Source organism: Phacochoerus africanus, chromosome 1, assembly GCF_016906955.1.
Source record: "Phacochoerus africanus isolate WHEZ1 chromosome 1, ROS_Pafr_v1, whole genome shotgun sequence".
Classification (NCBI taxonomy): Eukaryota; Metazoa; Chordata; class Mammalia; order Artiodactyla; family Suidae; genus Phacochoerus; species Phacochoerus africanus.
The window spans coordinates 191,626,440-191,651,063 of record NC_062544.1 but is presented as its reverse complement, the minus strand read 5'-3'; the positions used below and the strand labels follow the sequence as shown (position 1 = coordinate 191,651,063).

Genomic DNA, 24,624 nt, shown 5'->3' with positions numbered 1-24,624 from the left:
TATTTATATTTCAGAGCTTCTGATTTAGCCAAATTAAAGTAGCACCAATAACAGACATGTGTATTAACAATAACTAGCAGAATAATTATAACCACAAATCATATTAACTCCACTATAAACACTATCAGCTCTGGAGTTCCCGTCGTGGCTCAGTGGTTAACGAATCCGACTGGGAACCATGAAGTTGCAGGTTCGATCCCTGGCCTCGCCCAGTGGGTTAGGGATCCGGCATTGCTGTGAGTTGTGGTGTAGGTCGCAGACGCGGCTCGGATCCTGCGTTGCTGTGGCTCTGGCATAGGCTGGCAGCTACAGCTCTGATTAGACCCCTAGCCTTGGAACCTCCATATGCCGTGGGAGCGGCCCTAGAAAAGAACAAAAAAAGTCAAAAATAAATAAATAAATAAATAAATAAAAATAAATAAATACTATCAGCTCATAAGCATAAACTCTTCTCATATACATAGTATCCTCAGCCTAATCTTGATGTAGTTAGAAATTCTAAATTTAAATTATTATAAATTATTATTACAAATTTAAAACATATGAATGAATATTGCTACTCATAACTGGCCAGTGGTGATTTCATCAAAATGTGAGGTGTGTTTGATTTTTAAAAGAAATATAAAAAAGTTAAGTAGTAAAAGTACTAAACTGTAGCAGAGGCATTTAATTACCAAGTTATTTCCTCTGAACTACTCAAAGTGGGGAGCAGAGTGGTAACACTGATTAAATATAGTTGTTAATAAAACTATACTTTTGGAAGTTCCCGTCATGGCTCAGTGGTTAGTGAATACAACTAGCATCCATTATGACGAGGGTTCGATTCCTGGCCTTGCTCAATGGGTTAAGGATCTGGTGTTGCCGTTAGCTGTGGTGTAGGTCATAGACACAGCTTGGATCCCGTGTTGCTGTGGCTATGGCATAGGCTGGCAGCTGCAGCTCCTATTGGACCCCTAGCCTGGGAACCTCCATATGCCACACATTCGGCCCTAAAGAAAGAAAAAAGAAAAAAAAATTTACACTTTTGTTATTACAAGTCAGAAATCTATAACAAAGCCACCATCTGACCTCAGGCACTATAAGAACCTTAAGATTATGGACCATGCAATTAAAGGTTACATGTTAGCAAGAGATCAAAAAATACACATCTAAACATTCTAAGATAAAATTTACAACAGATTAAAAATGTAATCTCCAAATTCTGAAATAACAAAATATGGGACATCATATCCATGGGGGAAAAAACTATCAAAAGGGATTAACCAAGAATATGGATACCTGGATTTATCAAGGTGTTTTTTTGTCTCTTTTTTTTTAGGGCCATGCCTGCAGCATTTGGAAGTTCCCAGGCTAGGGGTCGAACTGGATCCCTATGCTGCTGGCCTATGCCACAGCCACAGCCACAGCCACAGCCACACTACATCTGAGCTACATCTGAGATCTACACAACAGCTCATGGTAATGCCGGATCCCCAACCCACTGAGCAGGGCCAGGGATAGAGCCCACATCCTCATGGATACTGGTCTGATTTGTTTCCACTGTGCCACAATGGGAACTCTCTGGATTCACTGTTCATTTTAATGTTCTTAGACTTAGTTTCACTTGTAAAACATCCACTTACTTTAATCTTAAGTTACAATTATTTAAGGACTCAAAAATCATATATAACAGAAGGACAGAAATTGATTCAAAGAATCAAGAGATTTTTGCATGTTTTATTGTGTGTGTGTATAGAAACACTTTCCCTTTAACATGGCAAAAGTTTAAATGATGAGACACCAACTTGGGTCTTTAAAAAATTCATTATGCATAATATTTGAAATGTAGGAAAGAGCTCAACTGAAGCTGTTGAATATCTGAATTTACAAACATTTCTTGGTAAGAAAATGTCACAACTGGGAAGAATTTTTTGGGTTAAGATATATAAATCAAGACATAGTTAAGTGCTGCCATCTTGTGGTTAATTTTATTTTATGAAATATTTTCATTAATTGTATATATTTCTATTCTAGAATTATTAGCTATCTTCTAGCTGGTAATGCAACAGACCTTCTTTTAAGGAAGTTTTTCCATTAGCTGTTCATACCTCAGAAACATGGTTATAAATTCAGAAAGGAATGCATAAGCCATCTAGTCTGATATCATGATAGACGCAGGAATAATGTCTATACTAGGGAATTACTATACTGCAGAGATCGGTTTTATTTATTTATAATTTTTTTGCTTTTTAGGGCTGCACCCGCAGCATGTGGAAGTTCCCAGGCTAGGGGTTGAATCAGAGCTACAGCTGTCAGCTTACACCACAGCCACAGAAACCCAGGATCCAAGCCACATCTATGACCTACACCACAGCTCACGGCAATGCTGGATCCTTAACCCACTGAGCGAGGCCAGGGATCAAACCCACATCCTCATGGTTCCTAGTCAGGTTCAAGTTAACCACTGAGCCATGAAGGGAACTCCAGAGGTCAGTTTTATATATAGATACTTAAAACTTAAAAAAAAAATTCTTCCTTGGGGTACCTGTTGTGGGTCAGCTGTTAACAAACACGACTGGCATCCATGAGTGTTGCTGTGAGCTGTGGTGTAGGCCGGGGGTTACAGCTCCGATTTGACCCCTAAACTGGGAACCTCCATATGCTTCCGGTGCGGCCCTAGAAAGACAAAAAGACAAAAAAAAAAAAATTCTTCCTTATAATAAGCAGTTTTTTGCCTTTACAAAAAGCTCCCTCCATCATTTTCTAGCCAGCATTCTGTTGTATGCACTAGTATTGCGTGTCACTCCATGAACCTTTTTGTAGAACAATCCTTTATTTATAACGATATATTCTTTGCCCAAAGAAATTTAAAAACACAATCAAAAAGTGTGTTAATTTTTCTAAACAGGTAGATTTAGTACTTTTAATCAAATATCTACTTCTATAAGGAATAATAACTATACTCAATGTCTCTGAAGATGAGATTTATCTATAATAAAGTAAATGTTTTATTCCCAAAGGAATGTCCAAGGCAATCTCAGTTACAGCACTACCGCACTGCAAACAGTCATCTATCTATACATTCTCCTCATGTGTGCAGACATGAAGGGATCTTTATCTGTCTATCACATGTCTCTCCCATATATGATGAAGAAATCAAATTATATTTTTTTGGGGGGGGGGGGGGCGGTGGGCAGCACCCACGGCATATGGAAGTTCCCAGGCTAGGAGTCAAATAAGACCTGCAGCTGCCAGCCTACGCCACAGCAACTCCAGATCCAAGGTGCCTCTGCAACCTACACCACAGCTCATGACAATGCCAGATCCTTAACTCTCTGAGCGAGGCCAGGAATCAAACCACATCTTCATGGATACTAGTCGGGTTCATTACTGCTGAGCCACAACATGAACTCCCAAAATCAAGTTATCTTTTTTTTAAGAGATCTAGATTTCATCTAAGACCTACTACGAGCTATCTGATTTCTCGTGTGTTATTCAACTTCAATAATTTGACTTTCTCCTATATCTTCACTTTAATCTGTATGGGATAAAAGTGATTATATATTAATAATGGCATCTGATTTTAAGAGACAGGACTGAGAAAACTGGATTGGCAACCTGCCTGACAGGAAAAGCAACTTGCTACAACTCATGAATTGTTTTCAATAAGATAAAAGAACAAGAAAAAACAAAAACAAAAACCCTCTCTAGTTTACAAATAGTCAAGTCAAAGAGCACCAATCAAAATACATTACAACAAGTCCTAAAAGTTTCACTAAATCAGAGCCACAAGAGCTATAAGGCTGTGAGGGCCTATCTGTAAACTAGGGACTCAGAGAAAAGTTTCACACATCTGTACTTCTAAAAATCTTTTCCATAACAAGGTTTAAATCAGTTTTCCCCAATACACACAAAACTAAAACGCTCCTGCATTCATAATTAACAAGTCATTAGAAGTGTGCAGGTTTAGTCTGAATGCATTACCATGGACTTTAAAATTTTCATTTTAACAGTGGTTTAAGAACTTACAGCATCTGCTTTACAAATAGTGTTGGCTACATGTCGACACAGCATCTTTAGCCAGTTTTCTTTTGGAAGTTCCTCTGACGTCATCTGGAAACTGAGCAGAACATTTGCCTGCTCTGTTGGTGGTCTCACAAGCAAGGCAAAAGCATTATGGCAATCTAGGGTTCAAGAATAATCACAAACATTAAGTGTTACTCCTTGGAAAATGACAGATGTAATGCAAGTTTAGTTCCCTCAGAGCAATAAAATTATAATGAAATTATCTCTTCTCTACTTTTCCTGTTTTTTTCTGTTTTTAACTGGACAAAGAACATCACCCTAGGAGTACCTGCTATGACTCAGTGGGTTAAGAACCTGACTAGTATCCAAGAGGACGCAGGTTTGATCCCTGGCCTCGCTCAGTGGGTTAAGCTCAGCTCTGGCATTGCCATGAGCTGTGGTGTAGGTCACAGATGCGGCTCAGATCTAGCATTGCTGTGGCTGTGGTATAGGCTGGTATCTGCAGCTCAAATCTGACCTGTAGCCTAGGAACTTCCATATGCCTCAGGGGCAGCCCTAAAAAGTAAAAAAAAAAAAAGAAAAAGAAAAAAGAAAAAAATTGTTACAAAATGTTTTGTGACCAAGATGCTAAAAAACAGAATCTATTTTATTTATTAATTGACTTATTTTCTCTTTTCTTTTTTGACCACAGCTATGGCATGAAGAAGTTCCCAGGCCAGATATCAAATCCAAGTACATCTGCAACCTATGTCACAGCTGCAGCAACACTAAATCCTTAATAACCCACTGCACAGGGTAAGGGATGGAACCCATGCAACTGCAGAGACAATGCCAGATCCTTAACCTGCTGGGCCACTGTGGGAACTCCCAGTACCTATTTTATTTTATTTTTTATTTTTTTCTTTTCTGGCCTCCCCCGTAGTATATGGAGTTCCCGGGCCAGGGATCAGATCCAAGACACAGCTATAGCAACATGGGATCCTTTAACCCACTGTGCTGGGTGGAAGATCAAACCTGCATCCTGGCACTATAGAAATGTGTCACAGTGGGATCTTCCAAGCACCTATTTTAAATAATGAAGTACCCCATAATTATAACCCAAAAGTACAGAGATGATTTAAATAAATGCTGATTTAAATAAATTTTCTATGTAACTGTTAATAACTCCAGAATTTGACAACAAAGACAGCACTCTTAAGTTGCTATTCAAGTTTTCTTTAATTGTTTCTCATAAACTATAAGCTTTCCATCATTAAAAGACAGGCTCAGTAATGGAACCAGCTTACACTGTAAATACAGTGTGCCTAAGAAGCCAAATCTTGCCAGGCACATGCATTACTAGGTACTAATTAAACAAATAATTTCGCTTTTGGTGGGTATAAACTTTTGCCAATTTCAGGCCTTCAAAGAACCCTCTTGAACATTCCCAAAGTTTAGAATAAAGCTTTCCTTAACACATTTGAGCCCATGTTGAGTCTACCAGTTACTTTGGGTGTATTAACTCACAAACACCTATTCCTGGCCATATCCTAAAATGTATCCCTAATAATGCACCCACTGGCAACAGGGAAGTTATATGATGTGGTGCACAGGTAATAGACAATTGCTTTTGGAATATGAAGGAATAAAAATAAATTTTGCTGTGGGAATAGGCTAAATTGGGCATTATTTTGACATGTAACCATTTAAAAGTCCTTTGTCCCTTAAGAGATGAAGATACTGTACATGTTGAGATAGTATTTTCATATGAAAAAAATAAAAAATCAAGTCAGTTTCTAGAGATATAAGTATAAGAACAATTACTTTGCCAGAACTAATCAACGATATTTAAAGATAATTTACTAGTTAAAAAAATTACATATAGAGTAATTAAACTTTTGATTAAATATTAGCTATTTTTCTTTAGCCAATAGTTTATCCAATGACCATACCTTCCGTCTCTCTTATGTCTAGCACCTTCTTAATCTGAGAAAGAGGCATTAGATGAATGTGCTTAAGAGAAGCTGGGGGTCGGGTCTGGCCATGAGGACTCCTAAAAGTGCCAATAACCTTGTGTCGTTTTCTTGCTATCTGATTAGAGGGGGAAAAAAAGTCATTGTCAGTAACATAAAAACAAAGACTAGATGCTTAAAAATAAAATGGCACCAATCACACATATCTATATGGAATCACTTAGCTATCAGTTATTCCAGAATTACAATGTTATAACAAGCAGTTACCATGTGACAAATTCAAACATGTAATGGAGTAGCAGAAATGCTCATGTTTATATGAGAAGAGCTCTGAAGTCAGGAAAACAGGATGGATCTACGGAAAATAGCTAAAAGGTGCGAAAGAACTTAGAAGCATTGTGAGAAGTAATGGGATCAAAGGATGAAGGAATCCTCAATAAAAGGCCTTGAATTCAGAAAGGGAAATAGTTGTTCTGGAATCACTGCCTTAGGTTCAAAAGATAATTGATTTCCGTTTAAGAGCAGAATTCCCAATTATCTCAGATCCTGTGCAAGGCACTGAAGATAAAGGAGTGAATAATACAGCAATGCATCTGGCTCTAATGACATTTACATACTACTGAGAAAATACTACTGAGAAATAGAAAGATTAAAGTAACTAAGGCAATATACTAAAAACTGATACAAATTATAAATTCAATGTGCTGTGTTAAGTTATAACTTTTCCTAAACTGGCAATTCACACAAAAAGAAGAGATAGGTAAAATAACACTGAAGACAGGAACAAAATCAAAATATTCTGTGATTCATGATGTATATTTGAGCTCTGTGAATTCTATAAGGTCTTTAAACTTTTTGTTTTCATTTCCATGAAAGCCTAGTGTATTCTTTTGCTTTTTTAAAAGAACATCTCTTTCAGGGTTATAATCATCCACTGAAAGACATTAAGACAAAATGATTTATATTAACTTACTTTATGAATTGAGAATGACTGGTCGTCATCATGAATATGACAAAGTAAGGCTGAAAAATGTACTACCTCATTTTGGCTAATGAGAAAAGATCTAAAAGGGAGTTCCTGTTGTGCTCAGTGGAAATGAACCCAACTAGTATCCATAAGGAAGCAGGTTTGAACTCTAGCCCCGCTCAGTGGGTCAAGGATCTGGCGGTATAGGCTGCTATGGTATAGGCTGCAGATGTGGCTCCAATCTGGTGTGCCTGTGGCTGTCATGTAGGCTGGTAGCTGCAGCTCTGATTCAACCCCTAGCCTGGGAACTTCCATATGCCGTGGGTACAGCCCTAAAAAGACAAAAGAAATGATTAAAAAACAGTACCATATCTACATTGAAGCAGAAATATGACACAGATCTATATTACATATCATATATTAAAAGTTCATTTACATTAATATAGTGAAAATAAGCAACAGACTCTAAATAATCTCCACTGTAATATTTTTTGACAAAGCAAAACAAAAAATTTTAAGGTTCATTTTTTTAAAAATGTTAGTATATCAAGGTAAAAACTCAAAATAGATAAAATATAAAAAGTATACCCTTAAATCCTAAATTAGTTTATTAGCTTCAGTAAAACATCACCTATTATGTTTAAGAGAGGTCAATAAAGATTTTATCAATTTTAAATATTTCTAACTTTTACCATATTCTTTCATTCCAAATTTGCTCAGGATTTTGTTTATTTTTTTTTTTAAACAAACAAGCTAAAGAGTGAGAGATTATTTAAAAGTCTAAATTTATTAATTTGGCCTCCAAGTTTAATGTCAGAAATAGAGAGCTGTTACAGTTAATGTGGTTCTGACATGGATACTAAGAGAATAACAAAAGGTCACTAAACTCAGGAAGGTAAAGGAAGTGAGAAGCCAAGGTATCAGATAATGGATTTGGAAGCTAAAGGAATGATCAATGGCAGGAATTAAAGTAGAACATAAGTCAATGAGCCAGTTATAGAAAACTTTACGGAATTTGAAGGGGACACAAGATAAAAAGAAATTTTAAATAAGCCACAAGCCTCTAAGGATTAAGAAGATAAAGACCAGAATGAATTGGCAAAGGAAATACAGATAACCTAACCTATCAAATGAATGAAGCCAGCTTACCTACAGATTTCAACAGGAAAAACCTTAACGTAAGTAAATAAATAGAGGTAGAGGTACTCAACATCTATGTGGTACCCAGTATAACATGATAAATGCAGAATCAGATAAAACATGATAAAAAATTGATTCCACCTAGCCCTTATTCTCAAAAGCAGAGTAAGCTAAAGCTCTCATTACAGGGGAGACAAGTAGTTCAAAATTATATTTGATTATGATTATTATGATTTTTTTCCTTTTTTTTTTTTTGGTCATGCCCATAGCACACAGAAATTCCTGGGCCAGAAATAGAATCCAAGCCACAGAAGGGAGCTAACAATGACAGCAAGGACAATGCCAGATCCTTAAGCCACCAGGGAACTCCATGCCTCATTTTTACAACTTTCTCAGTTCAGGGTACGGTCAATTGTGTATGATATTTTCACCATCTTTACTTTTGTGTTTTCTAACAGTCTTGATCAAATGAAAATACTTTTTTTCACTAATCTCACAGAAAAACTTTGCATCTAAAACGAGTGAATTTTTGGTGAAATTTTATTGTATCTGTAACTGTGCTTGGCTTGCTCTCTAAGATTCCCTTATATTTTATATTTTAAGTACTAATGTACATGACATAAGAGGACAACATTGGAAGTAGGAAAGAATAAAAGTATAGATTTTAAGAAAAAGGCAACCCATCAAATCACTTTAATGAAAGCCAACAGAAAGTTCCCCAAAAACAGAAATGTCAAATAAGTCTTCTATTTAATGACTATATTATCAAAATCAGTAAGTTTTATCTTCTAAGATGAAGGAAAATACACTCCTTTATAACCCACAATTAGGCTGTTGAATTTTAAAATGAGAATCATTGCACTGCATCTGATAAAATAGTGAACACTCACTCCCTCTGAAACCTACAGACTTAAGGAAGAAATTAGAGGATTATAATTCATAATATTTAATAAGTTATCTTCCTCTTTAAAAAAAATACTTATTTTTTCTTTTCTGGAAAAATCCGCTTAAATTTCAAAAAGAACTCAAAATTATTTTGTAAATCTTGAAGATATATATAGACAGATACAAGAAGTTCTTAAAATTCTTCTCAGAATTTATTTGCAAGGAAATATAAGAAATTTTCATTTGGACTTGGATTTGAAGTCATGAAAAATTATTACACTTCCTTTTTTTTTCACAGGCCACACCTGCAGCATATGGAAGTTCCCAGGCTAAGTGTCGAATTGGAGCTGCAGCTGCTGGCCTACATCACAGCCACAGCAACATGGGATCTGAGCTGCATCTGTGCCACCACAGCTCACAGCAATGCCAGATCCTTAACCCATTGAGCAAGGCCAGGGATTGAACCTGTGTCCTTATGGATACTGGGCCAGGATAGGAACTCCCTATACTTCTTAATATTAGACCTCCTCCAAAAGCATTCTATTAATAGCATTAAATCAACAATTGGTCTCATCAAAAAAATGAGGACTAAAATTATTTTAGGTAACTTTAAACTCATTTACTTTAATCACTTAATTACTTTAAACTTATTGTACCTCAATCAAAGCTTGGTTTTAAACAAAATTCAATGAAGTCACATAAAACAGCAGTGTTATTATAGTATATTAAAGACAACTTTACCTCCAGGCAGTCATTGAAGAGAAAGAGAGTTACTTGTTCTCCTCTGTCACAGGGATGCTCACCTAGTGAAATTGTTTCAACTCGTTGGACTAAACTTCGGTGAGAAGATAAAAGATTAGCCTGTATAGATTCAAAATATTAATAAAAGAGATTATAGCCAAGTAATTTTTTAAAGTTACAATTTACAAGAAAATTGTGCCAAGATTGTTTATATTAAAACTGCATAATATAAGTACAGTTAACCCTTGAACAACACAGGTTTGAAACATGCTGATCTAATTATACAGGGTTTTTTTTTTTCTTCAGTAAATAAGTACTATAGTATTACATGATCCACAGTTGGTTGAATCTATGAATGTGGAACCACAAATAAGAGGGAAGACTGATTATAAATTTATACGCAGATATTTTTTTTACTGTGCTAGAGGAGTTGGTGCTCCTAACCCCAGTCGTTTAAGGGTCAATTGCAACAAGAAAGAGAAAATAAATTGACAATCATCCAAAACAAATACTTACTGGGCATCCATCCACCTCATAAACAACATCAAAAATTTGCTTTTGTGCTTCTGTTTTTCTCTTATCCTCATTAATATGGCTGAAAAATTAATAAGGTTACTTTAAATTTTTTAACTTTTAGAACAATAGACTATAAAAATTGCATACTCATACATCTTTTGTCACAAAAAAAGTCCTTCCACGTGAATTTTTTTTTTTTTTTTTTTTTTTTTGCTTTTTAGGCTCTCACCTGTGGCACATGGAGGTTCCCAGGCTAGGGGTCGAACTATAGCTGCCAGCCTATGCCACAGCCACGGCAACACAGGATCTGAGCTGTGTTGTGACCTACAGCACAGCTCACGGCAACGCCAGAGCCTTAACCCACTGAGCAAGCCCAGGGACCCAAGCCACAACCTCATGGTTCCTAGTCAGATTCATTTCCACCGCGCCCCAGTGGGAACTCCCATGTGAGTCTATCTTAATTTTGATAACTGTATTAGTTAAGAGTCGGAGCCCCCATCGTGGCTCAGTGGGTCAAGGACCCGACATAGTCTCCATGAGGATGTGGGTTTGATCCCTGGCCTTTCTCAGCAGCTTAAGGAGGTTAAGGATCTGGCGTTGCCACAAGCCACAGCACAGGTCACAGATGTGGCTCTGATCTGGTGTTGCTGTGGCTGTGGTGTAGGCCTTAGCTGCAGCTCTGGTTCGACCTCTAGCCTGGGAACTTTCCATATGCCATAGGTGCAGCCATAAAAAGAAAAGAATTAAAAAAAACCCTAAAAGTATCCTACTACATTAAAAAAAAATTTCATAGAATCCTTCAGGAAACTATGTTATACTTTACCCTTTACTATACACTTTTCTCTTTTTTGTCTTTTGTCTAGTTCCCAGACTAGGGGTTGAATCAGAGCTGTTGCTGCCGGCCTACACCAGAGCCACAGCAACAGCAGATCTGAGGGGCATCTTCAACCTACACCACAGCTCACCACAAACCCAGATCCCTAGCACACTGAGAGAGGCCAGGGATTGAACCTGCAACCTCATGGTTCCTAGTCAGATTAGTTTCTGCTGTGTCATGAAGGGAATTCCTACTATACTTTTTTAAAAAAAACTATATAGTCTCTATACACTTCCTAAAATGCATTACACTGGTATAAACTAAAGGTTTACATAAATACTAACTGTGAATACAATTAAAGTTTTATGCAAGTTATTTCCAAGTCATATGCTAATCATTTCATTGAAATAAAAACTAAGACTGCTGCTTCCAGACAAAATGAAATATAGAGGAAAAAAATATACTCTGCCTGAGACAACTAATAAAACCATCAAATTATTAAACAAGAGTCCTCAAAAATCACTAGAAGCCAATTCCTGTGAGACAGGAAACAATTTAAGCCAACTATATACTATCTATAGCAGATATATTTTACATACAATGACATAAACAAGCTGAAAATAAAATGATGAAAGTAATCCACCCAACACAAACAAAATATATTCTTCTCAAGTGTACATGGAACATTCTTAAGGTGAAGCCATAAAATAAGCTTCAAAAAGTTTGAAAGGATTGAAACACTAGAGTATATTTACCAAAAACAATAAAGCGAAGGTAGAAATTGCTAACAAAAGGAAACCTTGAAAATTCTTAAATATTGGGAATTAAACAACACACTCCTAAATAACCAATGGGTCAAGAAGTAATCACAAAGGAAATTAGAAAATATTTTGAGAAAAACAAAAAACAAAATTTATGGGATACAACTAAAGCAGTGGTTAAAGGGAAATTTATAGCTATGAAAGTGTATAATTTTAAAAAATCATCTCAAGTCAATATCCTAACATCCCCCCTTAAGACACATGGGGGTGAGGGAGCAAACTAAATAAGCAGGAGAAAGGAAATCATAAAGATTAGAGTGAGGAGTTCCCATCGAGGCACAGTGGAATAGGAACTGTGAGGTTGCAGGTTTGATCCTTGGCCTCGCTCAGTGGGTTAAGGATCCAGCATTGCCATGAGCTGTGCTGTAGGGTGAAGACATGGCTCGGATCTGGCATTGCTGTTGCTGTGGCTGTGGTTGTGGTGTAGGCTGGCAGCTGTAGCTTTGATTAGACCCCTAGCCTGGGAACCTCCATATGCCGCGGATGAGGCCCTAAAAGAAAAAAAAAAAAAAAGATTAGAGTGAAAATGAAATGACAGAGAGACTACAAAAATAGTAAGAGAAAAATCAATAAAACTAAAAGCTTTTCTCTTTTGTGAAAGTATGTTAACACTGACTGCCTACTTCACAGCAGTTTGTGGAAAGGATCAAGGTAAATAATGTGTGTCCAAGTATGTTAAACCATGAAGTATTTTAAAAAACTATTATCCTGACCCAAAACAACAAACCAAAAGCATGAAAGCTGGCTGATTAACATATAAAATATAATCATAAGCAAAACACAAACATGCTTAATACTTCCAGTAGCAACAGAAGCTGTTATTTGTTAATATGAAGATTATTCTATTGATGGACCTCTCTCTAGAAAAAGCCATTAAAGTTTCTCTCTAGGAGCAACTTTGCAAGTATTTTAAGAAACTCTATTTCATATAGCAGCATCTCATGGAATCTCAGAAATCATTTAATTAAATCTATGAAACATGTTGATAAATAAAGCTCAAAGAGGTATAAAGCCCTGGTCCTTTATGAGGCAAAACAATAGCAAGAAAGTTTTCAATTCTAAACACAATAGGCAAAAAAATCATTTCTGATCAGAGCTATGTCTCCAAGTTAGACCATACAATAAAGAGCTTAGTTTAACAAACAAGCTTCCCTATTAAATTTCATTGAGTTTATACTTTTAACATATTTCCAACCAATGCCATCAATTTAATTCCAAAGAATTCAAAAAAACAAAAAGTCAAAGCTAATATGGAAAAAGTATTATAAAGCTTTTCTTTTTATTTCATCATGGTTAAATTCCCAAGTTACATTTAAGCAGTTTACATGAAAATGAAGATAAAAACAAAATATGATAGGAGGTATATGAAGAAAATATCTACTAGTCCATTTATAACATTTGCAAACTTCTAAATCATTGTTACCCTCTGTACATAATAGTTTAATACCTTCAGAATTAAATATGCTTTTGATTAATCAATGTACTCTTATGTCTATTATTTTAATATGTAACTATACTACTAAAAACAATTCAGCTATTACTTTATAGAATTCTGCTACTGTTATTTTTCTCCCTATTTATGATTCTAATTGTTCTACCAATCCCATTCTAAATCTAAGGAAAAACTGAAAAATTGAAACAATGAACTTACGTCATTACTTCCTTTAGTGATCCAATAGCTTTTTCTAGAGTGCTTTTGTCAGGATTTTCTTCAGATGTATGCTTCTTAAGATCTGTAACGATACAGTGTTTTCTCCAGGATTAAAAAAATTCATGACTTAAAAAGGCTGTCCACTTTGATAAATATAGGATGATCAATTTTTTAAAAATATCTAACTTCTACTTTAAATAAAACTTTCACGTAATGTTCCCTTAAGAGCTCTCTTCTTAAAAATGTATTAAAGTTTCCACATTTCTCTAATCAACTAAATTTTTAGAATATATAACACAGATTTTCTTACACAGCTATTTCAATTCCATTCTAGTAAAACTCAGGGACCCTAGATTCTTCAGACTCTCTCCATAGTGCTGAATGAAACCACGATCTTTAATTAGCTAAGAAATCATTATAAATGCTATATTTCAAATTGGGGCCCATAACTCCATCACAGGGAGCAGCTGGTATCCTCAAGAGAATGTTTCATTTAGTGTACAGATTCATGAGATGCTTATAGAAGAGTTGTTTATATATTTCACATGATGGTTCCCTATTACCATAGCTACCTAATCTTTTAAGGGGAATGATAGAACAGCTTGGAAATCAAGTTAATTTAGTCATGACAACACTGGATGGATTCATACAAGTACTTTTTTTTCATATAATTACTTAATGAAATAATAAAAAAGATATGAAAAAAACTATACTGCTTTGTAAAGTTAAAAGTCTGATTGCTCATATATTCTTCTTATAATCTATAAAATAAGAGGTTTTAAAGACTGGGAAAATAATTTTATACACTAAAAATTCTAAACTATATTAGATAATCTCAAGGAGAACAAAAATTATCAATTTTTGCAGTTACTACCATAACTCATAATTTAACCAATATATTTTAAAGACAATAATAGATTAAACAGTGACCCAAAAAGCTTCCTTGTCTGCTACCCATACTAATGTACTTAGGATTTGGGCCCCCAATTTTTTTTTGTTATACTTATCTCTGTTTGTAATTTATTTTTCACACTTAAATTTAAAAAAATATAAAAACTGACACTGTCCTAAAAATATTCATAGTCAGGTACATGTAAAAGCCTATAAATATGCTTTTCATGCTGGCAAATTTTATCCATAAAAATTCCTTTCATTGATATCTGCAGTTTTAGCTTTAGAATGAATGTATGTATGTTTCAAGAGTGTTTTGCACAATGCAAAAAAAAAAAAAGTAAGAAATATAAAGAACATTACTAAGATTCAGAAAAAGACTAACTTGAGGAGTTCCCGTCATGGCACATCGGAAACGAATCAGACTAGGAACCAGGAGGTTGCGGGTTGGATCCCTAGCCTAGCTCAGTTGGTTATAAGGATCCAGCGTTGCGGTGAGCTGTGGTATAGGTCACAGATTCGGCTCGAATCCCATGTTGCTGTGGCACAGGCTGGCAGCTACAGCTCTGATTCAACCCCTAGACTGGGAATCTCCATATGCCACAGGTGCAGCCTTAAAAAGACAAAAGACAAAAAAAAAAGACTAACTTGAGACATATTAATCATCCCTTATCTTATGACTGGGTGGGTGAATTTTGTGTTTACATGGATATAAAATCATTTTGAATTAGTGACACATCATGAAACTTAAGACTTTTAGTAGAGACCAAAAATACATTACTAGTGAATACAATTGACATTGGAATGAATGATTTTAGGCCAGAATGAATTTTTGTAGCACCAGTGATTATTAAGATTATCTACAAACATACTATGTAAAATACAGAAGCTTTAAAGCTGACATCTAAAAGCACTTTGAAAATAAGAATTCTTTCAAATTTTTTAGAAAAATGCAATTCCATGAAAACATCCAAAATTGTCTGAAAAGAGATCAGATAAGTACCATTTAAAAGTAATGCAACACTGGGTAACCTCTGTACTGGTCGGATGAGAAGTTCAACAAGGCTTTGTCGTCCACATTCTGGTTTAGCTTGGTTTATCTGAAAGGAATTTATTTAAAACATATTAAAAAGTTTTCTGCAAAAAAATAGCACCCTACATTTATTAGATTGATTATATGCTGTCCTTTGGGCCCTAATAAGAACTAATAGGAGAGGTAGGGTTGGAATTGTTCTCTGGCAGAATGCTGTGGTTGAATAATCTCCCAAAGCCTGAAATAGCCTCCTGGCAAGCTAAGGATTAACATCTTAAACAGAAAGTGAGTTCTTCTAAGCACTCCTATATATTCCATCTTAAGTTTCTCTTAAGGCTACATCATTCAAAAAGAAATTTTTTTAAATACTAATTATGCTGACATCATTGGATAAACAAAAAAGGCACTGGTAACACTGGAATATTTTTAGTGGTGTTTGAGAACTAAAAAATCCATAACCAGGAGTTCCCGTCATGGCGCAGTGGTTAACGAATCTGACTAGGAACCATGAGGTTGCAGGTTCGGTCCCTGCCCTTGCTCAGTGGGTTAACGATCCGGCGTTGCCGTGAGCTGTGGTGTAGGTTGCAGACGCGGCTCGGATCCCGTGTTGCTGTGGCTCTGGCATAGGCCGGTGGCTACAGCTCCGATTAGACCCCTAGCCTCGGAACCTCCATATGCCGCGGGAGCGGCCCAAGAAATAGCTATAAAAAAAAGACCAAAAAAAAAAAATCCATAACCATATTCTTAGGTGAGTCTCCCAAGGCAATATAAATAAAAACAAAATCAGCAAATGCGCCGTAATCAAACTTACAAGCTTTTGCATAACAAAGAAAACCATAAACAAAACTAAAAGACAATCTACAGAATGGGAGAAAATAATTGCAAATGATGCAACTAACAAGGGCTTAATCTCCAAAATAAACAAACAATTCATACAACTCAACAACAACAAAAAAAACAACCCAATTGGAAACGGGGGAGTTCCCATTGTAGCTCAGTGGTTAACAAATCTAACTAGGAACCATGAGGTTTCGGGTTCGATCCCTAGCCTCTCTCAGTGGGTTAAGGATCCGGCATTGCCGTGAGCTGTGCCGTAGGCTGCAGACGCGGCTCGGATCCCCCGTTGCTGTGGCTGTGGTGAAGCCAGCAGCAACAGCTCCGATTAGACCCCTAGCCTGGGAACCTCCATACGCCGCAGGTGCGGCCCTAGAAAAGGCAAAAAGACAAAAAAAAAAAAAAAAAGAAAAGGGGGCAGAATGCCTAAATAGACATCTCTTCAAAGAAGACAGACAGACGGCCAATAGGCAGATGAAAACACGCTTAACATAATTACTAGAGACATGCAAATCAAAACTACAATAAGGTAGCACCTCACGCCAGTCAGAATGACCATCATTAGGAAGTCAACAAATAACAAATGCTGAAGAAGGTGTGGAGAAAGGATACTCTCCTACACTGCTGGCAGGAATGTAAATTAGTACAACCACTATGGAAAACAGTATGGAGGTTCCTCAGAAAACTAAATATAGAACTACCATATGATCCAGCAATTTCACTCCTAGGCATATATCCAGACAAAGCTTTTATTCAAAATGATACATGCACATACATGTATGCTCACTGCAGCACTATTCACAATAGCTAAGACATGAAAACAACATAAATGTCCATCAAGAGATGAATGGGTTAAGAATATGTGGTACATGTATACAATGGAATACTACTGAGCCATTAAAAAGAACAAAATATCATTTGTAGCAAAATGAATGCAACTAGAGATTCTCATACTAAGTGAAAGTCAGAAAGAGAAAGACAAATACCATATGATATCACTTATATGTGGCATCTAAAATATGGCACAAATGAACCTATCTACAAAACAGAAATAGACTCACAAACATAGAGAAAGACTTGTGGCTTTCTCTTCTCATAGAGAAGAATGGGACAGGAGTTTGGGATTAGTAGATGCAAACTATTATATTTTGAATAGATAAGCAATGATATCTACCATATAGCACAGGAAACTATATCCAGTCTCTTGGGATAGACCATGATGGAAGATAATATAAGAGAAGTAATTATATGTATGTGTGACTGGGTCACTTTCCTACATAGCAGAAGTTGGCAAAACATTGTAAATCAACTATATGTTAATTAAAAATAAAATAACCCACAAAAAAATAAGGTCCTACTATATAGCACAGGGAACTACATTCAATATCCTGTGATAAAGTATAATGGAAAAGAATGAAAAATATGAAAAAATACATATATGCATAACTGAGTGACTTCACGAACAGCAGAAATTAACACATCATTGTGAATCAATTATAATTCAATAAAATTTAAAATTAAAAGCCACAGACACCTTATTCTTATTCACTCAGCCACCTCTTGGACCCTGCTACCTAGCATGTCAAAACTTTTGAAGCTAACCACCACTGCTACTCTCAGGTAAAGTTAAAGTTAATAGGTAACAGAATACCATGTAAAGTGTTCTCACATGGATATATTTTTACTAAAAGATAATTTTAATGAACTCCTCCAGAAAATTATTCTCAGATTTTTATATAAAAGAAATGTATATTACCTTCAGAAAAGCATGAAATCTTGGTTTCTGTTTTTCACATTTAATAATTGTTTCCTTGCTCATTTCAAAGAAGTTCACAAAGGGAGGGTAGGTTTTTACCAAATCTTTTGACTGGAAACAAGAAAAAAAAAACCAACATTAATTTGTAATATATGTTACCCATCATCAATCAAACTTAAAGTCAAATAATCTATAGTCAAAACTTGCATACTTGATGAAAAAGGAAAGTTTAAAGTAAGTTTCTTCTCAAGTAAAATAAGAAATTTATTTTATAAACTTCTTGCTAGATACAAACATAAAGTTTTAAAACTTCCATAAATTCAAAATATAGTAATTATAGTTGATTAATGCAGAACCCAAGAACATGCTACTATTTATTAAAGGATCCAAACAACTATTATTACCCAAAAATGAAAACAAAATAAGGAACACGTCTTGACTAACTGAAGAGACTAACAAGTATCAAAAAGATATGGAACAATGATTTTTGTCTTTGGAATTCTCAAGCAACCAGAAAAAAAATCTAAGGACCATGTAGTAGGCAGGAAAGTTAGGAGGCCTCAGAAAACAAAAGCAAATATGCAAGAACCCAAGACAGTGAAACTTATGAATCATATACCAAGAGACTGAAAGAAATCTATAGATCCTATTCACAGCACCTCATTCAAAATTAATATACCTTATTTGATAAAGTATGCTATTCTTATCCCATGGAAGAAACAGTCCATTAGAAGCTTTATGCAAAGCAAACACAAAGACAGCAAAAAATGTTATCAACTAAGGAAAGAGAAAAATAAAATCTCGATTATAGAAAATATGAAAAATAATCATTTATCTGTGCCTTTTTATGAAGGGCAAGTAACATGATACATGATAAAATGTAGCACAATACATAAATTGGTTTTCCCGATGATGACCCTGAGCTGTAAACCAAGTGTTAGACTGTATACAGAGAGTTTGTTTCAGAAAAACACATCTAATAGTTTAAAAACACAGCCATGTTAAAGTTTTAAAAGCTCTCATATTTAAACAAGTGACTTTTATTCCTGTCAGCCCTTGATGACATTTTAATTTGAAAACTTAAAGATATAAAATACTTACATATTTAAGAAAGATATCACCAATGCTTTTGCTCTCATCCCAATTAACAATAAGGTCTTCCAGATCATCCTGAAAAAACACAAAATGAAACATTTAAGTTTGAATCTGACAATCCCTTAAAAATCTTTTAACATCTGAGATATTCATTTGAAATAAGCACTTTACAAAGTACCTTAGTTCGATGTGCAAAACAATTAATAACATTCTTCCTCCTCAACAAGAAATTAACTTTCTGACTATACGGAAGATATCTTTCGAAAAATAATTTTTAAAAATATATAAAGAGGAGTTCCCATTGTGGCACAGCAGAAACGAATCCAACATGGAACCATGAGGTTGCAGGTTCAATCCCTGGCCTCACTCAGTGGGTTAAGAATCTGGCATTGTCGTGAGCTGTGGCATAGGTCTTAGATGCAGCTCGGATCCTGTATTGCTGTGGCTGTGGCATAGGTTGGCACTTGTAGCTGGGAACCTAGCCTGGGAACCTCCATGTGCTGCAGGTGCAGCCCTAAAAAGAGAAAAATTATATATAGAGAGAGAAAGTCAATAAATAAGACTATGCCTAACTTTCCAATATAATATGATAGTTCTATATCTCCACATTAACTATAAAGCTGATTGGTAGGATCAATTATAGAAAACTATACTTTTGATCCAGCAGCTAAAGCATTTTACTTAATATCAGCCATCAGAAGCTGTACTCCATAGTAGGGGTCAGTAAACTATACTTAAAGGGTCAGATGGAATCTATTTTAAGGTTTAGAGGCCATATGGTTTCTGTCCCAAGTACTCAACTCTGTCCTTGTAGAGTGGAAGCAGCCATAGATAATATATAAATGATTAAATGTGGCTGTGTATCAATAATAAAACTTTATCAAAAACAAGCAAAACTTCAGCAAAATCATAAAATGGCTGAATTTGATCCATTGACCAGTTTGATAATCTCTGATCTATAAAATCTCTCAATCATCTTAAGATACTACATATTTATAAATATTTAGAAGACATTTAAAAGCTTCATAAATAATAAAACACAAATCAGATAAAATGAGGTGCCAAGAAATGATATGCCCTAAGAGAAATTCTAAAAGTGATTTCAAAGTAGAAATAAATCAATAAACTTCTACCAGAGGCTCTCAAAGTATTATATGCAGACCCCTCACAACATACCTTTTTAGTGAGATCCATGATATTAAATATATTCATTTTGACACTAAGGGAATATTTGATTTTTTTTTTATCTTTTCTAGGGCTGCACCCATGGCATATGGAGGTTTCCAGGCTAGGGGTCTAATCAGAGCTGTAGCCACCAGCCTACGCCAGAACCACAGCAACTCAGGATCTGAGCTGTGTTTGTGACCTACACCACAGCTCACGGCAATGCTGGATCCTTAACCCACTGAGCAACGCCAGGATCGAACCCACAACCTCGTGGTTCCTAATCAGATTCATTAACCACTGAGCCACGATGGGAACTCTGACTTTTTTATTCTAATTCTCTCATAAGTATACAGCAGAGTTTTCTAGAGGCTACATGATGTGCGATACCACAGTAGAGTAAATTATGAAGCAGACATGAGAAAGAGTCTGCTATTAAGCCAGGCAGAAAAAAACATAAATGAACATCACACTTCTCACTCTTTCTGTTTTGGAAATCAGTTATTTTTCATAAAGAGTACATATTCCTGCTACTATATAATGTCATTATTATTTTAAGTGTATTAATCTATGTTTTTAAAACAGGGTATCCACATACAAAAAGATGAACTTAAATCCTCACCTCAGCCAAAAATGAACTCAATATTGTTTATAGACCTAGCTGTAAGAGCTAAACCAATACAACTTTTCCAAGAAAACATAAGAGAAAATCTTTAAAACCTTGGGTTAGGCAAAAATTTCTTAGATATGACACCAAGAGCACACTACATTTTAAAAAATGGATTAATTGGACTTCATCAAAATTAAAAATTTGGGTACCTCAAAAGACACCATTAAAAAAATTAAATGACAACAACAGACTGGGAGAAAAAATCTGCAAAACATACAGCTGATAAAGAACTTGTATCCAGAATTTATAAAGAACTCTCACAACTCGGTAAAATAACAAACAATTCAACCAAATAAAATGGGCCCCAGATTTAAGAACACATTTTACAAAGGAACATACAAATGGCTAATAACCACATGAAAAGAAGCTAAACATCATTAATCATTAGGGAAATGCAAATCAAAACCACTTCACATCCTACACTATTTTTTTAAAAAAGTATTAAGTATTGGCAAAAATGTGGAGAAGGAAGTTCCCTGGTGGCCTAGAGGTTAAGGATTCAGCATTGTCACTGCTGTGTCTCAGGTTCAATCCCTGGCCCAGAAACTTCTGCATACCACAGGCATAGCCGAGGAAAAAAAAAAAAAGAATGTGGAGAAATTTGAACCCTCATTCATCATTACTGGTGAAAATATAAAATGAGGTAAAAACCTGGCAGTTTCTCAAAAAAAAAAAAAAAAAAAAACTTTTTTTTTTTTTTTGGTCTTTTTAGGGCTGTACACACGGCATATGGAGGTTCTGAGGCTAGGGGTCCAATCAGAGCTGTAGCCGCCAGCCTATGCCAAAGCCACAGCAATGTGCGATCAGAGCCGCGTCTGCCACCTACACCACAGCTCATGGCAACACCAGATCCTTAACCCACGGAGCGAGGTCAGGGATTGAACCCGCATCCTCATGGGTGGCAGTCGGGTCGCTAACCACTGAGCTGCCATGGGAACTCCAGTTTCTCAAAAATTTTAAATGCAAGATTACCAATATGACCCAGGAATTCTACTCCTAAATATCTATGGAAGAGAATGAAAGCAGGACCACACAAAGATCTGTAAACAATGTTCAGAGCAGCATTATCCATAAGAGCCAAAAATCAGAAACAACCTCAATTACCATCAGTGGAGAATGTATAAAGAAATATGTCATAGTCATATATTGGACTATTATCTGGCCATATAAAACAAGTTACTAATATGCTACATCATAAATGAAATTTGAAAATATGCTAAGTAAAATAAGCCAGATATGAGATACCACATATTGTACATTTATATTTATATGAAATACCCAAAAAAAACAAATACATAAGACAGAAAGTAGATTAGTGTTAGCATGGACCTGAGGGTAGGAGTGGGGATTAACTACAAATGGGCAAGAAGTACATCACTGGGGAAGGTGAAAATGTTCTAAAATGGACTTCTGGTGGCAGCTGCATTGTTTGGTAAAGTTATTAAAACCACTGAATCATATATTTTAAAAAGGTGAATTTAAAGACGTAAAATATACCTCAATAAAGCTGTTAAAAAAAAAACTGATGCATGTTAAAAAATATCTTTAAATTTTCTGCTTTAATTTCAAGTACAGTTAATACCAATAGAAAAAACCCACACAAACCTAAGTTCCTCAATAACTTTTAAGAATGAAAAGGGTTCCTGAGACCAAATAATTTAAGAACCACTATCCTATACTCTGCAGATTCAGAAAAGTCAAAAGGGGAAAAAGTTACTTCTAATGGCATAAAAGTGAACTAAAGCAAGAATAATTTAACAGCCCAGAGTCAAGTGAAAAGATTTAACTTAAAAATTGCACCGAAAAGAAAAAGGAAGACATAAAGGATTATAAATAAGACTAACCTTGGAACAAAACAATACAGTGAATTCTGGCAATGACTGACTAGTTTTAAATACTGGCTCTACAGTTTGTTAGTTCTGAGCCCTTGGGCAAGTTACTTAACCTCTGAGTGCCTCAATTTTCTATTCTGAAAAATGAGGATAGTAAGGACTTCAATCCCATAAAGGATTAAATTAGTTAAAATTTGTATAAAAGAATCTCCAACAGATAGAGGTACTCAAACTATTAACTATATTTTCCTATATATTTAATACAAAATAGGGGAGATATTTGGAAAATTATGATGCAAAAGAAAAAACCAGGAGTTCCCATTGTGGCTCAGTGGTTAACGAATCCGACGAGGAACCATGAGGTTGCGGGTTTGATCCCTGGCCTCGCTCAGTGGGTTAAGGATCTGGCATTGCCATGAGCTGTGGTGTGGGTCGCAGACGCGGCTCGGATCCCACGTTGCTGTGGCTCTGGTGTAGGCCAGTGGCTACAGCTCCGATTGGACCCCTGGCCTGGGAACCTCCACATGCCGTGGGAGCGGCCCTAGAAAAGGCAAAAAGACAAAAAAGAAAAAGAAAAAAAACATACAGATCTGCCGATATAATCTACTGACACATTTTTAAAGTGTAAAAAGCTATAGGATGGCTATATTATATTTACATAAGAATATTGTTATCAGAGAGCAAAATAATCTCCAGGCACTCTGAAAAGCAGTCTGCTTGGTTTCTGGTTAACTTTTAAGTCCTGGTGCCTAAATAAAGATTTCTGCCTTAACCAGGTGTTAGCTCAGGGACTAATTAATAAAGAAACTAAGGCTTAGAGAGATTAAGTTGCCCCAAATCACACAATTATGAACTAGTATTTACACTCAGGCTTATCTAACTCCAGATTCCTCCCCATTACAAGTTCCTCCCTATTACAAGCGAGGACTCAGGTTGGCAGGCAAGCCCAAGTGCATTACTCAACTATTTCTTACAATGTTTAGTGGGAATATGCTTGACCCAGTTTAGGACAGACACTGCGATATTCCTTCTCCTTGTCCATACACATTTCCCATAGGATGTTCCCAACTTTACCTCCTGGTCATAAGAAAGAACTCTATTGTTCTAAGACACAGAGCATAGCTCCTAAATCCTATTAGAAAAGTAGAAGGCATAGTAAACAGATGGGACTAAAAAAGCTAAGTTCCTTCCTTCTCTTCTTCCTTAAGATTTCTACTGCACTATGCTTAGTGACTTTATATATATATTTTTTGTTTGTTTGCCTTTTTGCCTTTTCTAGGGCCGCTTCCTGTGCGGCATATGGAAGTTCCCAGGCTAGGGGTCTAATCAGAGCTGTATCCACTGGCCTACACCAGAGCCAGAGTAATGTGGGATCCGAGCCGTGTGTGCGACCTACACCACAGCTCACGCCAATGCCAGATCCTTAACCCACTAAGCAAGGCTAGGGTTCAAACTTGCAACCTTATGGTTCCTAATCAGATTTGTTAACCACTGTGCCACGACAGGAACTCCCTTAGTGACTTATAAATAAATGTAATAATTGAGAATAAAAATTTTACGACCACCCATGAATCAGATGCTACTATTCCCATTTTACAAATATGAAAACTGAAGCCCTTACTTTACCTCAAACCCAAATCTACTTTATTCCAGTCCCTATCTGTAACCACCATGCACTGCTACAAAAATAGATATCAGTGCTTCTCAGAACACCGTATTAATGAGATGATGTGAAAAACTACAAACTTAAGCCACATTTACATGATTCATTTACATAATAAAAGAATATATTCACAGCATAATAATCAAAAAGATAGCATTAGTAATAGCCAAGACATGGAAACAACTTAAGTG

At 35.8% G+C, this 24,624-nt stretch overlaps 1 protein-coding gene across 3 annotated transcripts in view; it reads right to left on the bottom strand.

Annotated features, from left to right (window-relative positions):
- Window positions 1-24,624, bottom strand: part of ECT2 (epithelial cell transforming 2) — a 64,302-nt gene that overhangs the window by 12,621 nt on the left and 27,057 nt on the right. For all 3 annotated transcript variants that reach the window (XM_047786651.1, XM_047786661.1, XM_047786642.1), the window contains 8 exons: window positions 19,111-19,179; window positions 18,010-18,120; window positions 15,390-15,486; window positions 13,496-13,577; window positions 10,207-10,285; window positions 9,691-9,810; window positions 5,937-6,075; window positions 4,009-4,163 (listed from right to left, as the gene is read on the bottom strand). In XM_047786651.1, coding sequence (XP_047642607.1) covers window positions 4,009-4,163; window positions 5,937-6,075; window positions 9,691-9,810; window positions 10,207-10,285; window positions 13,496-13,577; window positions 15,390-15,486; window positions 18,010-18,120; window positions 19,111-19,179 — 852 coding nt within the window. The remainder of the gene's footprint in view (window positions 1-4,008; window positions 4,164-5,936; window positions 6,076-9,690; window positions 9,811-10,206; window positions 10,286-13,495; window positions 13,578-15,389; window positions 15,487-18,009; window positions 18,121-19,110; window positions 19,180-24,624) is intronic.